Genomic DNA, 17,594 nt, shown 5'->3' on the forward strand with positions numbered 1-17,594 from the left:
CATTGTGAATAAGAAACCTTTGTTTCCCACTTTTGCTGACTCTGCAATGGTTCTAAGTTAGCGTTACTGGTACAGTATGTCTCATTTGAATAATAATGAATAATAAGTTCAATGGAAAACTCTAGCAGGAAAAACCCAAACGTAATAAATAATTTCGCTTACCCTGCTCGCTAGCAGCCGCTCTAACCTCGGCCATTTTTACAAAGACGCCGTCTTCCATTCTTGAGACAGAGTCTGCAGACAGAATGCTGACCAGACAGTGGACCTTATCATACAAAGTTGGGTTCTTTTTGTATTCTGGTTTCTCAGCAGTTATTGACTACACAGGATTAAACTACAACAAAACAAATAGATAATGTTATCAGCGACAATCAATATTTGGCATTTGGCATTTGATAAACCATATTACGCATACTTTTTTCTACGTAAGGCTTACTTATTTATAAAATCATTCTCTTCTGTGAAATGTTTGTTAACAACTCTATTAGTTATGATTTAGCACTAGCATTTTTTATTATTATTATTTCTATTGAACAATTATTTAAACAGGGTAGTCACACTGAAACAAAATTCTGTTTACATTCTGCCATAATAATAGTTTAATCAGCATTTATTATAAAAGCATAAGAAAATGCACACTGTATTCATTATTAAAGGAGGTTACAACCATTGTAGTTTATAGACGACGCTATTCGAACATTTGGGAATTTTCCTACAAGAGAGAAAAACACTCTAGATTACACGTACATTCTGGGTACCTACAAAGCTGTGCTCGAATCCCATTTTGGACAGTGAGACAAATCTCTCTGTTTCTCTACCACTATATACAGTATACACTGTATACAGGCAACTCTTAAAACAAGCTCAACGAGTAAGTAAAACTATTAAAACATGGACTGAGGTTATGAACCCGCACAACTGCCTTTGTCTTAATAATAATGACTACAAAAATGCCAAGTATAGTTTAGGTAGAATTATCAGAGAGGCCAGTGAGCCCATGGAAAGTGTCACGTCCAGATAACATGCCTGGACGTGTTGCCTCCCATAACACCACTATCATCAAATTTATTGAAGAGTCAGCAATCATTGCTGAGCGTGAGAAGTCAGCCCACAGGAGAGAAGTGGAAGCTCTGGTGGCATGGTGCCAGGTCAAAAAAAACATTTCAGAACCTGACAATTAAATATCCAATCAAATCAGTGGACCTGAACTAGTTATTATATGAATATTAGAATCAGGGGACAGGATGCAGCTGCGCAATAATATTAATGCAGGAATGATTGCCATGTTAGGTTAGTCCATGCAATTATATATCGCATTGTGTTATTTTCACACATAGATTGTAAAACAACAATGCAGTGGAAAGTGTAAAGTAATTTTAGTCATCACAGGGAGATTTCAATAAAAACATGTACATAATAGACAAACATCCACAGCTTTGGTCTTTGGGGGCCCAAAAGAGTCGGCTCTAATTCTGAACTAAGCAAAATGATCTAACTCTCTGAAAAAAGCAGAACTTCCCATCACTACCATGCAAAACTGGTTAGAAAGCCATGATTCACTTGAATTGCAGGCGTATTAGTTACTAGACTGGCCCGAAATGAAAAGAATGCAGATTACATTAAAAGATGACCAGAACGTGTAAGTGCTTACCGTGTACTTATCTGGAACGTGTCCCTTGAGTACACTGATGATGTCATCAGCTGTTATCCCTCCTGAATGCTGAAGCCCCATGATGTCAACAATTTCCAAAGGATAATGCTCACCTCTGCCTTTCTTCAGCTTGTGTATTTTCATCTAAATTCAATTTAAACATAGTTCGACGAATATTGAAGATGACTGTGTTCTAATAATAAAAAAGGCAACCCATCAGGTCAGCTTGGCATAAAGAAATGAATATTATCTGGTTGTTGTAGGAGTGAGGAGAACGTTGCAAGTTTGTGCTATCAGGATGTTTAATGGGGCTACTCAAAAACATATCAGTGTTATACCAGGCTGAATGCGTGCTCAATAGTAAGAAAGACGGAATGCTCAGACAACATAATGAAATACTGCAGCTGCTAAAAAAGAAAAGAAAAGAACACCAAAACAAAAACATTAAAAACCACATTGTGAATGAAACTGCAACCTAGAATTGCTCATCTCTTCACTCAACTGATCTCAGTTCGAGCCAACATCGCTGATTTATTCAGTCACTTCTACTCTGTTGAGTAAATTTCTTTAGACATTTAGACTGTCTTTATCTAGTTGCAAACTGAACTGATTATAACACATAGCAATCCAAAAACCTGATTAAATCCTGTCATTTGCCCTGAGAGAAAAGCACACTTGGGCAGAGAGTTTTTAGAAATCTTCAAGCGTGGTGGTTTTTACAGCTAAAAAACAGTCTAAATATAATATTTCCATGACATTAGTAATATATAGTCATGTAGTGATGTCAACATTTATTAACGGTGTAAAAAACTCACATCTTTTCTAACATCTTCAGCTATTCCATCGGTATTGTTGATGTCAGGATGACAGGGCATTAAAGAATGTTTCTTGTCTGCTTGATTCCCCCAAAAGTGTTTGAAAGATCATGGGACTCTTTACCCAGGTGGACTCTTTGTCACAGATGTGTGGAAAGACGTGGCAGTAATGATCACTTTGCACACTATAGCACTTTTCTGAAAGGAGTAGATGCCCTCCTTCCATCACGCTGCCCAGGGATAAGATATGGGATCTCATGTGTTATAATCTTTAATACTGCTCCATATGGACCTAGGCAGAATGCTGGGAGACAGGTTTTTTGACTGGTGATCACCTTAACAAATGGAACGAGAAAGCATGCAGTAATGCCAGGATAGTTGCAGGGTGACCAGATGACAGAACTTCAAAGATCCTACTTAAAGTTAGATGTCTCAAAACTAAGAACCTGGTGGTTGACTTCAATGTGCTCCAAGGATCAACCTGTAGAACATTCCCTATCATGTCCAGTACACACTTTACGAGCCGCACTGCAGCACAGAGCTAATTATTCATTAGGCACAATATCTGTCTAATCTGAGTGTAGCATGGCAGGTCATCACTATGCTGTAGAAGACAATAACTCTGATCATGACGGCCCATTCCACATGAAATATTACATTCTCATAAACTAGACGTTCTTGGAGGTCTGTACTGCTGCTACCTGAGAACTCCCATTGGAGTGAGTGCTGAGTATATCTGAACAACCTTCAGTCAGTCTGAGGGTGAGTCGGCATTTCATGACCCACTGGTACAATGTTATCCACGGGGTGAAACAGGATAAGAAGGGATGAAATACAATATAAGTTTACAACCCTATCTTATGAATACCAAGGTTCCTCTTCAATTGAAAACGAAGCCAGACTCAAAGAGAAAACCATTTCCTTGTATTAAACTATACTGTAGTGGAATCGTAGAGTTACTGTATTTGCATTTGTGTTTTTCAGTGTCCATGGTATCTTGTGTACATCTCTGTACCTCGCAATTGATTGTTCCTTACTTTTTTTGTGAAGCTTGCTCCTGTAAACGTGGAGTTTTCCAGAGCACTCATGGCATTACGGCCTAAGAGAATTCTCTGGACTGAGTTGATGAAGTTTGATTTCCCAGCGTCAGTCGGTCCATACAACACAATTCTGAGGACCTCCGAGCTGGGTTTGAATTCTTTCACGTCGTGCAGTATTTCATCGTTTTCACTGTGAATATACAGTCATACTTTTTTTTTTTAATAATAAAATAGCATTAAACAATATAACACTATGCAGTTGTAATAACTTGACAAGCATTTCATTAATATGTATGTAAGGAATAACACAATACAGCCAATGGGCTGGTTTCATGCAGACTGACACAAAGTCGAGTTACTCTTACCAGCCAGAGTTAATTATTTTCCTCTGACAGAATGTCCTGAAGTGTTTAATTCCTCTTAAACCACAGAAATTTGACAATAGTTCATTTTCAGTTATTACAGAACAACACGGCATATTTTTTTTTTAGCAGTTTTTTATTTCGATCTAATGTCGTAAAACATCAGTGAGACAAGTTAGTTCCACTTGTTTTATATCAGCCATAAAAAGCTGTTCCCTCAGTGGCCCCTCTTCTTTTTTTCTTGAATTTAACAAGACAAATAATGAGTTATATTAACCCAAGCATTGCACTTTTTTTTAATTAAGAGGAACAAAGAATAGTAGTATTTTCATACACCTGACTTGAAGTGAGCTAGTGACTATTATACTGAATGTAAACGCAACAATGCAATATATTTTACATGATAGTGGACCAAGTAATCAAGTGCATTGAATCAAATGAATTTGTCAAATGGGGTGTTCAAGTTGTGATAAATTTATATTTAAAGAATGCACAGAAAGATAGATTCTTACCTCCACGCTACTGGTCTCCAAGGCCTCTTGAGTTCTTAAATGCATGCATAAATAAATATCTATTAATTTGCTGATAACAGCATGATAAAATTGATCTCTATCCTTACAACTGTGTTGTTGTTGAGGTTTTGGATATTATTTGTTGCTGTTGTTGACTCTAAGGTAAATTGTCCACTTTGTTTAACCGTATTGTATCAGTGATAGAAAAGTGATAATATCTATAATATAAATATAGTATGCAGAATAAAATTAAAGATAAAACTCACCCGGTGAGAACCGACGCGGAGGATGAGCAGGTTGATTATTTCCCATTTCTGTGGAATTTATATGGTACATATTGTGAGATTTACAAAACGCAATCAATAAATCCATTTATAGCATATATTTATTATATTTTCATATTTGTTTGTTTGTTTTCAGCACTCTACATAAACGATTGAGACTTTTGCATGGAATGAAAAGAAAAATTGAATTCCTTTGGTGCTATCAGGAGAAATCTTTAGAATTCGAAGATTTAAGCAAACCTCCAAAAGTGTACTTGTGAATTATATGTATAATTGTTCATTCCGTATTGGCACTATGAAAAAGTTAAAAGGCCCCCTTACCTTGGACGGTAGTACTGGTCTATAGACTTGTATATAGCTATAGTCAGTGACTTTGGGCTTTTTAAAGTCTGCATAAGACATGCCCACATTTGATAAATGGTTTCACTCTATGCATCAAGTTAATTTTTTAAAAAAGAAATATACACACATGGGACAAGAAAGAGGAAGATAGAGGAAGTCAAGTGCCCACATGATTTACTTCATGATTCTGAGATTTTGCTGCTGTCATGGAAATTCTGCCTTATGGAAATCACAACCTTAATATTCTCAACCTGTGTGTGTGTGTGTGTGTGTTTCTGTGCTAGGGATGTAGCTGCACACATATTCAAATTAAATAAGTAATACTTCTTAAATGAATACGAATGAAGTAAAACGTATGTGGACACCTGACCATAATTACCCATACGGGGGGTTCCAGCATGACAGCGCCCCTGTTCACAAAGCGGCTCCATGACCAACCCAAGGACATTATGTTCCATACTAATACCTGTGGTTTTGTAATGGGGAGAAAGATTAACTCCCAGTGCAAGACTGGGAGTTCCAGAGGCATAAGATGTGTGACGTACAAGATGTAGTTATCTTGTTTTGTCAAATAAGGAGTTTTTTCTTTTTTTTAGCTGATATGGAAAAATAGCTGCTCACAAGGCACACAAATCGTAGCCACAACTACTACAGCGCAGCAATGGCATTTTTTTTTTTTAACCCACAACTGCACTGTAAAAAAAAAAAAAAAAAAAAAAAAAAAAACTTGAAATTTATGGTAAAAAACCAGCAGGTGTGGTTGCCAGAACTTTACCATAAAAAAATACGGTTTCAACATTTTATGTTGGATTGCACTTTATCTACTGTATTTTCTAACAGTTCATAAGTGTCTAATTTAAAGATTTATGGTGTACTAATCAGGGACAAAAACTATCATTATAAAATTGTTTCCCAAAGGGCACAGGTGTTACACCACCGCCAGCAGAGGGCACTGCGCTGATGCTTCTGAGAGACTGAACTGCGCGAAGTGGTCATGTGACGTTTGTTTTGGTTTCTTTAACTTTTAAATTGTAATTTTAATAATGCTTTAAACAATGAGAGGCATTTAAGGTTAAGATTATTAAGAGTGTTTTTTTTACAATAATTAACAAATATATTAAACTTGCAAACCTAAATCAAAAACTAATCCATAAAAGATCAAGACATCAATGTGGTCCCAAGTATTTTTTAATTAAGACTGGCAAGAAATGAAGGAGATACAGTATGCTGTATTACTGAATTTTTCTGTTTTTGAACAGAAGTAGGCAGCAGTTTAAACAAAACACAAATGCTCCAGTTAGTCCAGACTGTAGAAGTTAAAACATTACCCTTACTACTCTACAGGCACTTCCAACATCTTCTTACTTGGACAAGCACTAACTTTTATCATTACCTTGACAACAGTCCTTGGGCCTTTTCTTGGCTTGACTTGGCCTTTTCTGTCTCTCAAGGGCCTGCATTAATTCCTCAGGAAACATTTTCCATGGAATTCTGAAACTGTCAACAGAGTTCACAGTAGGAGGGGAGCCGGTGCTGGAGGATGAGCAGAAAGAACTCTGGGACAGGGAAGATGCTTGAGATGAATAGACTGGTTGCTTCAAGGGTTCTGAACTTTGTGCTGTAAAAAACTAATAAAGAAAAGAAAAAGCGTCAGTGATATGTACTTCGTTAGAACAGGTATAGTTCAACCGAAATTTATATTCGGTCATCATTTACTCACCCTCAGGTCATTCCAAATCAGGTATTTGTTTGGAATGACAAGAGGATGAGTAAGTAACTTTCATTTTCTGGTACTCAACAATTTCTTTAATTGTTGTTACCAATTTTACCCCACTGTTAAACAAAAACATAAAATGATCAATAACATTTTAGAATAAAGATGTGACAACATATTTGATGTTTGATTTGTCCAACCATTAAGGTCTTTGTAATAGAAATAAATACATGGACTTACTGGTCTCCTTCACAGCCATAATAAATTTTCTGGCTTGAATGGGCCTCAGTACAGCAACCAGATCTGATTCCACAAGAAATTTTAAATCTTCTGGGGTCTCCACTCAAAGCAATTTTAAAGTGTCCTCAAGAGATTTTTTAGTTGTGACTGTGAGGTCAGGTAATACGGTAGCAATGGCACCGTTAATGTTGGGAATGCTCAGCTCTGATTCACCCATTTATGAAAAACAACCAAATAAGAATAATTAACATGAATAAAACATGTGTGGGAAAAAAAATAGAGCTTCAATGGAATTAGTAGTTTCTCATTCATCATATATGATGTTAAAGGATAGAAATCTGGCGGGACATTGATGCTCACACATTGCATTACTTTGTTCTGTTTTTTCCAATTCATGCAGACTGTACTCAGGAATGAGTCCTGCTACAAATTTTCTCAGTAGAAAATGAACAACATCATCTTTTATCAGAATAAGTGCAAGTTCTCCAAACTCCATTGAGTCCACATTCTGTGTCATAAGGAACTGGCATTTTTTGTATAATGAACCCCTGTACATTACTTCTGTTGAGACTTTGGTGTTGTTCTCTGTGAAACCAAACTTTCTCACTGCATCTTTAACAGAATCATCATACAGCTCTGGGCAAAATGCTGTGCTGTCTTTCATGTGGAAAGTTAGATGGCACGTTGATTCTTCTGATAGATAAGGCTGGAACATTTGATGACTTTCAGAGAGAGTGAGGCAGAGGTTTTTGAAATTCTTTAAGTTCCTAGCACATCCTTTAATGTACCTGTGCTTACATTCAAAGTGCATTGTCCACAATCTGATCAGAGGGACAAACTTTAAAATCAGTGCAGGGTAGTGTCGCAAGTAATGATGCTTGGGTTTTAAAAAATCTTTTTCCTCAACACAACATTACAAGTGACATGTGATCTGTATTTGATCTTATACGAGGTGGTAAATTAGCCAGAGAAAGATACACAACTAGTATTTTGTGCTTGCGTTTTGGGTTCACCACCTCAAAAGGATCTTCATATAGAATTAGTTTAAGACATGCTGGGTTTTGAAGGAAAAACTGGTTTTTGTATAGCTGACCATCACTGACATCATAAAACACATCTGCACATGCGTACGCTGTGCAACACACTTCTGCCATAGATCAGACTCCAATAAACATCTCAAAGTCTCCTTTAAAGGAACATAGTAGGCAAACCTCACTGACCTCGTGTCATCTCTACCTAAGTAAACCTTTACAGGTTCTGTGTATTTGAAGTTTAAAAAAAAAAAAAGCCTGAGTTTTTGAATAAATGGTTCCCAGACAAATGGTGTATAGGTCAGATTCCTTCACAGCATCACATATTCTACCAGTGGCATCATCCATTAACAATAAATCATGTTTCAGAAGTACATTCAGTTTATTCAAAGTGTACATAGATCAGACTCCAATAAACATTTTAAATGATGTAACAAGCACACACTGCACTGCACCGCTCTGTTAAACACCGAAATGGTGGCTTCATATCACGGACAGGAATTTTCAGACTTGCAAAGCCAACTACAAGCGCTGATTAGACATGTTTCTACCTCGTGAAAATAATGTGCATGGATGCTATTTATATTTCAAACCTGGCAATGCTAAGACAACTAAGTATTATTCACCAAACTATCCATAGAACGTTTATCTTACATTATGTACCCCAGACTGATTCGGAGATGAGCTCCGAAAAGACACTGCCACTGCTAAACTGTGAGATTGGGAAACATTACAGCGTGCCGCACGTGACGAATATTAACCAATCAAAGTCTTTGCCCATTGGCGCGAACGCGCATGCTGCATTTTGAGTGGATGATGCGCAAGCGGCATCTTTTAAATTCTTGTGGAATTTGTCTTCTCATCTTGAAATATATCCCTGAGTGCAGAGACAAAAAGCTTCACTTTCAATATATTTTCTTTCAAACGAACATGTTTTCCACATTAAAAAGTGAGTTGTTTATAATCAGTGTAGGAAAGCTGTTTTTCAATGCAAGTCATTCTTAATCAACAGCATTTGTTGCATAATGTTGATTAGGACAAAACATTAGTTTAACTCATCTCTTATAATTTATATAAAAATGATAAGCTTATAATTGTATGAAAGTATTTACATTAATCGGTTAATTAAAACATGTACTATTTAAGCTGTAAATTTGTTTAAATTGATTTTAAGGTTGTTTTAGGGTTTGTTGACATTGCGTCTTCATGGCAACAAAGCTGTAAAATTGATCATAACTACCCAGAAAAGGTCAGTAGCTGATTATATGGCACGAAAATCATGTTAATGTACATTTGTTTATGTCCTGTGACTATAGAAACATGAGTATTTTAACATTTACAGATGCACTTCCATTGTAGGTGCTTCACTTTTCTGCATTTTTAAAGTGTTAGAATTTTTTTTTTTTTTTTTTGTGATACTCAACATTATACAACAAATGCTGTTGATTGTGCTAAACTTGTATTGAACCAGGAATATTCCTTTAAGTGCACACTGCATAGGAAACCAAATAAGTATGTATAATAATAAGAAAATAATATAGCTGCAAGCAGCAATGATGGACCCAAGCAATACGGTGCCATCACCACCCTGTGGGTGTATGAAATCAATGCATAGTGAAGTGAGTGGTATAGAGCAGTGGTTATTAAAGTGTGGGCCGCCAGGGGGCGCCAGGGGGTCTCAACAATTTGGTGTAAAAAATAGATAAATACATAATTTTCTCTTTCTCACTCAGACAACCACACACACACACACACACACACACACACACACACACACACACACACACACACACACACACACACACAATTCCTAATGTAATATAATGTAAAGATGTAATTATTCATTTAAAAAAGGGAGATATATTCAAAAGTCTGAATTAAAGTTTAAACTTTAATAAAAATTGGAATCAGTGATAAATGACTGTAATAAGAATTAAACACTGCAGAACATGCTGTTATAAGAAAATCATCTTCATATCATATTAGAATTCCTGTTTTAGTCTTATTGTAGATAATAAACTGTTCATCCTATTGTACAGATTTGCCTCAAGTAATCATTATGACAAAAGTGGATGAAATCTGCCCTCTGGTTAAAGATGACCTAAGAAAGGTCTACACCAGCAAGAAGATCACCGGAAAGGTAATAGTGTAATAAAATGGTGTATATTAGGATTGTAACTGATTACAATATTGGGATTGAACAGATATGTTCTCAGTGAATATAAATACTGATATGAATAGAAGGCACTTCTATTTATTTGGCTCTTTTTTTAATCAAATAGTGTTCAATATCACCATATAAGAATATTTACTTTCACACAGAACAAAGTAAAAGTAAATCTTCCTGGAAGTCATAAAGGCATTAAAATGAAATGGATCCCAGATTGATCTCACAGCAGCACTGTTTCTCCGCTTCGCAGTAGGTTCTGATAACGAGTCTAGTGAACTTCGGGAAAGTAACAAACCCCAAAAACTGAAGCAAATCTAATTATTAAATATTATTAGATGTTGCCGTCAACTATAAACAGCAAAAAGCTTGTCAGTGCATCTGTTTAAGGAGTTAAATAAAGTTCCGTTCTGCAACTTGCGATTTGTTATAATTGTTGTAGATTTGATCATTTATCAATTAAATGAATTGTTCATTTTTGTTGTTTTTTATAAATATTTTCAGATGCAGGAGTGTAGTGATCTGCTGGGTATTCCACTGAGCAACATCTTCCCTGTGAAGAACTATCAAGAGGAGGTGGATACGAACGATGACATGGATGTTCTGATCCTCAGGGCGCTCGATCAGATCGTGAATCTCACCAACGATGCCCTGGAAGACCAAAAACCTAGTGAGAAATCTGAGTGAAGGCTGATTTTGTTGTTCTTGTTGTTCTTTTCCACCCCTACACCAGTGCAGAGTATTTATGACCGTGAAAAAACATGAAATCGTGTCTAAAGTACATTATTAAAGTAAAGATAATTTATTCTACTGTAATCATAACTGGTTTGTGTTTCTGTCGCTGTCACGTTCCTACTGCACTCTGGACTTTTTATATTCCATTAAATTAATAAATATAATGATGTTTGGTCCTACTTCTTTTTTAAGATTTATACCATTACACTAAACATGTTTTGACAAATGCAAATAACACAAACACAAGTAATGTACAATACTGTTTCATAGTTCATACATAAATATGCAGGACTAAAACATCAGAAAATAAAGAGAGACTCGTAAGAGAAACTGTTTATAGCTGCGAGAGCAGAAGCAATAACAGAAGATAACTTCTATCGTGGATGTTCCACAACACTGAATGCATCTAATTAATAAAACTTATTTAATAAAAATTGTAATCAGTGATAAATGACTGTAATAAGAATTAAACACTGCAGGACGTGCTGTTATAGGAAAAGCATCTTCATATCATATTAGAATTCCTGTTTTAGTCTTATTGTAGATAATAAACTGTTCATCCTATTGTACAGATTTGCCTCAAGTTATCATCATGACAAAAGTGGATGAAATCTGCCCTCTGGTTAAAGATGACCTAAGAAAGGTCTACACCAGCAAGAAGATCAAAGAAAAGGTAATTGTGTAATTAAATGGTGTATATTAGGATTGTAACTGATTACAATATTGGGATTGAACAGATATGTTCTCAATGAATGTAAATACTATATATCATATAGCTGCGAGAGCAGAAGCAATAACAGAAGATAACTTCTATCATGATGTTCCACAACAATGAATGCATCTAATTAATAAAAACTTTAATTAATAAAAATTGTAATCAGTGATAAATTACAGTGATAAGAATTAATCACTGCAGGTATTCATCCTATTGTACAGATTTGCCTCACGTAATCATCTTGAAAAAAGAGGACGAAGCCTGCAAACTGGTTAAAGAGGACCTAAGAAAGGTCTACACCAGCAAGAAGATCAGAGAAAAGTTAATTGTGTAATTAAATGGTGTATATTAGTGTCACATTGTGGTGAACTCGCAACTGCTGTTCCTAGAATGCTACAAACTACAAACATGGCCGACAAGAACTACACTTCCTGGCCATGCACGAACTCAAGTTCAAACAATGACATGGATGTTCTGATCCTCAAGGCGCTCGATCAGATCGTGAATCTCACCAACGATGCTCTGGAAGACCAAAACCCTAGTGAGAAATCTGAGTGAAGGCGCTATTTTTTGTTCTTTTCCACCCCTACACTAGTGCAGAGTATTTAGGAAAGTGAAAAAACATGAAATTGTGTCTAAAGTACATTATTAAAGTAAAGCTAATTTATTCTACTGTAATCATAACGGGTTTGTGTTTCTGTCGCTGTCATGTTCCTACTGCACTCTGGACTTTTTATATTCCATTAAATTAATAATTATAATGACATTTGGTCCTACTTGTTTTTTTAAGATTTATACCATTACACTAAACATGTTTTGACAGATACAAATAACACAAACACGAGTAATGTACAATACTTCATAGTTCATACATAAATATGCAGGACTATGCAGAACACCCAAAGAACGAATCCTCTTTCATTAACTACCAAGGAACACTGACTAACTACTCTCTCAGTAATTAGGGCTAGGCCTCGGGAAATAAACTTAAAGAACACCTCCAAAGAGGGGGAAACAAAGCGTTACACCACACTGGGCTTGAACCTGAGGCTGGAGGATTGAGAGACCAACATGCAGCACAGTGAACTACCAACCCTTTACAAACAGACCATGGAGTGGGCCTAGCCAAACGCTCAAGAGGAGTAAACTGAAAATAAAAGGTCAGAGAGGACCGACTTACAAAGGAAATAAGTAAACAAGTTTTTTTTTAAAGCAAGGAACTGAAGAAAACCAGAGGAACCCCAAGAGACAAGGTCCAAGAGGTTTGGACTGATACAGCAAGAAAGTTTGAGAGACGAGAAACCCCGAGAGATTTTATATAATGTTCAAGCAACCTATAAGAAGCCCTTAAATAGGGGCGTCACAGGTGGAGCTGGTTTTCACTAATCACTGAGGAGCAGCTCTCTGTTTCCCTCTGTTGGTGGGCTAGGACCATGGCAACCTATCCCTTTCGTTATTTGAGTAGTTTACAATTAGCCAAGTATTAATTATTGATTTCACATTTCTCTTGCAAAAATACAGCAAATAAACTTTATATATATATATATATATATATATATATATATATATATATATATATATATATATATATATATATATATATATATAACAACTATTTGCAATTTTTAAAAAATACTACGAGATGTACCATGATTAACAATTCAGTTTGTAGAATTTAATCTTAATAGTATTTACACCACAGTGGTACTGAATGCTTGTTTCTGATTGGTCAGAAGGTATTAATTCATTTTCTATACCAGGAGCTCTTACAGTAGCATTAGTAGATAAATCACAGCTTCATATTAATATGCTCATTTTAATAATTCACCTTTTCTATAGTAACAAACAGTAGGAAAGAAATACCCGGATGGCGTACTGCTTCCGGTGAAAACACCCCTCAGGCAAGGTGCAAAGATATCCTACCAGAGGTAAGTTACCTGACTCTGGTCTTGTATAGAGTTTTGGTACTTTACACCTCAGTTGTTAAAGATATTAAAATGTTCACATGACAAAGTTTCCTTTAAGCAAGGAATCTCCAGGGTCAGCACTTTTTAACAGTCAGTGTGATTTTGACTGAAGACTGATATGAAGACAGTGACATGGGTAACATGACAATGTGCTTTATTTTTGTCTTACTAACATAAAAAAAGGTATTGACTGTTAATAGCTGCTAAGTGATACCAATAACTTATCATGCTCACTGACCTTGATTACCTGCTGCAGCAAAACATATTAAAATGTTTTATATTAGATGTGTTTATGTGAATCAAATAACATGTTGTGTATTTGTGAATACATTTAATGATTACGTGAAATATCCATCCATCCATCCATCTTCTACCACTTACTAGTTTTCAGGATCACAGGGAACCTGGAGCATATCCCAGGAAGCATTGGGCACAAGGCGGGGTACATCCTGGACAGGGTGCCAGTCCATCGCAGGGCACAATCATATACACACTCACACAGCCATTCATACACTACGGACACTCTGGACACGCCAATCAGCCTACCATACATCTCTTTGGACTGGGGGAGGAAACTGGAGTACCCGGAGGAAACCCCCGCAGCACGGGGAGAACATGTAAACTCCGCACACACAGGGCCCCAACCAGCAGGACTTATGTGAAATATAATATAAAAATTTATAGAAATAAAATAGACCTGAGGTGAAGCTCTACTATTAAAACTACTGTCCAACAGAGGCTGATGTAACAGTGCACAATTATGGAGCTATTATGGGTGCTCCTGGGAGCTAAAGAGAAAATATTTGTGTGTTTTTGATAGAGAAAGACATGTAGATGCAAGAGGTTGAAGATCCAAATGGTTTCTAGAATGCAAAGCCACCGTCTTTATCTGTAATTGTTTTGTGCTCCAAATATTACATTCATATTTGTATTTAAATCAGAATTGGGCTTCCTTTCCATTCATAAATCAACTAACAATTTGCAGAATATAACCTGCGGAACTTTCTGGCGAGTTCTTCTATTTATAGTGTGACTGAAAAGTCAGGAAACAGAATACAGTATGTTGAGCAAAAGTGTCAATCTGAATATGATGAGCAACAATCTGCAAAATTACCAGGATGTCTCACACGTCAGTCTCGGTCACGCCTACTCGGTCCTCAGACCTTCAGTCTAGCTGATTTTAAAATCAGATAAATTAGCATGTTAGCTAAGTTTTTTTTGGTTGTGTATCTGTGGTTGTAAATTGTGCCTTGCTTTTTGTTCTGTTGCCATTAATTTCACAATTAAAACAGATTTCAAGTGCATTTTAATTACCTTTTGCAGCACAAAACAACATCTAAAATATTAGAGATGTCTGAATTAAACAACAGAAGGCCTAATAAACTCTTCAGGAGTTAAAACTCTAATATAAGACATTAATATAAGGCCAGGACTACAATATAACATTTCAAATGTTATCTTTCCACCGTTAATGTTTAAGAGTTTAACGCTGGAAAGATAATGTTTGAAATGTTAATGCTGGTCTAAATTACTTTCACTTTTAGTTTACAGTAAATCATGTTCTTTCAAGGAGGAGTCTTATCAGGTAACAAACGTGTGTGTGTCATGCAGAGAGAAAGGGATCAAACAGGTAATGATCCAATATTATCAAACTGTGGATCTGTACATCTACCTAGAACTTCATACACGTTTAGAGTCGCATTCAGAGTTGAATATAGTGAAGAGTTGAAACTGAAATTGTGACTTTGTTCAATTTTGGACACAGTTAACTCTCAGCATCAAATAATGAATAAAAATAAAAGCTAAACTACAGTAAGGGCTGAAAAGTAAGTGCTATTGTATAATCCGTAAAATAATGAGAGTGAAAGCTGCATTGTTAAATTAAAGCAATGATTAAAGTCACGATTACATTCTGTTCATGAAATTGTCCAAACAGCCAATCATGTGGCAGCAGCATGATCACTCCGATCCAGGTGTTTAAGAGGCATAGTGAAGAAAGACCACACCCACTTCTGATTTACGGCTGAATACAAACACAGATATGAATATTTGCACACCGATACAAAACTAATACAACTATTAAATTACACCGTGGCATCGTTTCCTCTTCTGTTAGAGAAAATCTGTTCAGAGTTTTGTTATAGTGTCAAAACTGACTGAAAGGCATTTTGTGTATATACACATCATAAATATATCAGTACTGTATATTAGTCATGACCGTGTAAAGCCGTACGTGACTTTTTTTTTTACCTCGAGATTTTTGGAGACACACTTCCTGTGTGACGCTGACCACAATCCATTAAAGAAAGAAAAAAAAAGAAAAAAGATGTCTTTATTTGTCACATTACAAATACGCTGAAATGACTATTTGTACATACGGTGAAATTATTTTCGTGGCATATCCTCGCTCGTTATGAAGTCGGGGTCAGAGTGCAGGGTCAGCCATGATACAGCAACCCTGGAGCAAAGAGGGTCGAGGGCCTTGCTCAACTCAAGGACCCAACAATGGCAGCATGCTGGGGCTTGAAACATCAACCTTCTAATCAGTAACCGTTGAGCCACTATTGACCAACTGATGCCCTTATATGATCCATCCATCCATCTTCTATACCGCTTTATCCTTTTCAGGGTCACGGGGAAACCTGGAGCCTATCCCAGGGAGCATCGGGCACAAGGCGGGGTACACCCTGGACAGGGTCCCTTATATCATGTCACATGAAATTAAGTGATGTTATTTATATCACAGTTCCTATGCAAGGCCTTTTTAAAATAACTGAAAAGTTTTGATCTTCACTTATCAGGATTGTCCCAATTCACCTGAAGTCACCCTGCACATTACCTTACAGGGCTCAATAACCGTGTTGTATAATTTTTTAACAAAGTTGATCATTAATATTATCCAATGATAGCTAGATGATTATCTATGGCCTTTTGTGTTTGTAAAATGCTTTTACTTTCCATTTGCATTGGAATTGAGGCCAAATGAGAGGCTACATGTCCATGTCCATGTCCGTGTGTGTGTGTGTGTGTGTGTGTGTGTGTGTGTGTGTGTGTGTGTGTGTGTGTGTGTGTGTGTGTGTGAGAATACTGAAGGTATAAAAGTGGGAACTGGGGAAACTGCTCTAACAGTCGACCCAGTCAGAAGCTGTGAGTACATCTTTACAAATCTGTTTGCAAAGCTGTTTGGAATTATTTTTATTTGTATGACTACACTGTTACGGCTCAGTCTAGGTTAGACTGCACAGAGTAACCAGCTCGGGATTCAATGGAATTTGACCTTTAAATAAGGGAAGCCAGGAATAACAACACAACCAGGTTTGTGTTAAAAAGTAGTGGTATATTGTAACACACAAAATTATATACATATTACTGTACAAGGAACCAAACCAGGCGTAACTTCAGGGTGGGCCAAGGCCAAAATAATAAAAAAAAAAAGAATTCTATTGCTAGGTAGCAATCTTACCTTAAAGGAAAATAAATAAAATACAAGGATGCTTCCCTAACTACCCAAGCAAAAAAAAAAAAAGACAAAAAGGACCCTCTCTCAAAAGAAATGGCAGCCACACCCCTATTGCCGGTGAACCAAGTGAACATATATACAGTGGTGGATAGAATGAACAAAAAGGGTACAGGGACAACCAAACTCAAAGTCAAAAACCAGAACAGCAGTCGGAATATAGCATAAAGCAGCACAATCAAACACAATCTCTAAACACCAACACATGTAACCACCTCCAACATCCCACACCATTCTCACTCCTCTTCCTCTTTAAATATGGTTGTCATCCTGGGAGGCAGGAGAAAGCCAGGCTAGGGCAGGCTGGAAACTCTGGGAGGGAGTTTGACCTGCACACAAAAAAACTTCCCATTCCAAAGATAGTGGGTTGTAACACACACACACACACACACACACACACACACACACACACTAGTTTAAAAACATCTGATGATCAGGGCCGATTATATCCTGTCAATCAAAAGAGGGCGGGAAAACACATGGATTTCGTGCTGTGTGTAAA

At 36.6% G+C, this 17,594-nt stretch overlaps 4 protein-coding genes across 14 annotated transcripts in view; 3 read left to right on the forward strand and 1 right to left on the reverse strand.

Moving 5' to 3' along the window:
- LOC108262077 (interferon-induced protein 44) overlaps positions 1-17,594 on the forward strand; it is a 168,791-nt gene that overhangs the window by 94,583 nt on the left and 56,614 nt on the right. The window lies entirely within an intron of this gene.
- On the reverse strand, positions 168-7,587 carry LOC128629206 (interferon-induced protein 44-like). 2 transcript variants are annotated; one of them, XM_053676231.1, is made up of 6 exons: positions 6,400-7,586; positions 4,647-4,694; positions 4,381-4,414; positions 3,504-3,696; positions 1,652-1,795; positions 168-334 (listed from the first exon to the last, which is right to left on the reverse strand). In XM_053676231.1, exons 1-6 carry the CDS (start codon positions 6,482-6,484, stop codon positions 320-322), a joined length of 519 nt encoding a protein of 172 aa, XP_053532206.1. In that variant the 5' UTR covers positions 6,485-7,586; the 3' UTR covers positions 168-319. The 2 variants fall into 2 exon arrangements, with proteins under 2 accessions (XP_053532206.1, XP_053532205.1); XM_053676230.1 differs by having other exon boundaries at positions 168-1,795; positions 6,400-7,587.
- On the forward strand, positions 9,962-11,114 carry LOC124627504 (interferon-induced protein 44-like). Its single transcript, XM_047153739.2, has 2 exons — positions 9,962-10,131; positions 10,663-11,114. The coding sequence occupies exons 1-2, from the start codon at positions 10,051-10,053 to the stop codon at positions 10,843-10,845; spliced, it is 264 nt and encodes an 87-aa protein (XP_047009695.1). The 5' UTR covers positions 9,962-10,050; the 3' UTR covers positions 10,846-11,114.
- Positions 12,684-17,594, forward strand: part of LOC124627608 (uncharacterized) — a 60,322-nt gene continuing 55,411 nt past the window's right edge. Inside the window, exon 1 of the mRNA XM_053676219.1 lies at positions 12,684-12,768. The gene's annotated coding sequence lies outside the window, so the exon portion shown is untranslated. The remainder of the gene's footprint in view (positions 12,769-17,594) is intronic.

This window comes from Ictalurus punctatus, chromosome 26 (genome assembly GCF_001660625.3).
Source record: "Ictalurus punctatus breed USDA103 chromosome 26, Coco_2.0, whole genome shotgun sequence".
Classification (NCBI taxonomy): Eukaryota; Metazoa; Chordata; class Actinopteri; order Siluriformes; family Ictaluridae; genus Ictalurus; species Ictalurus punctatus.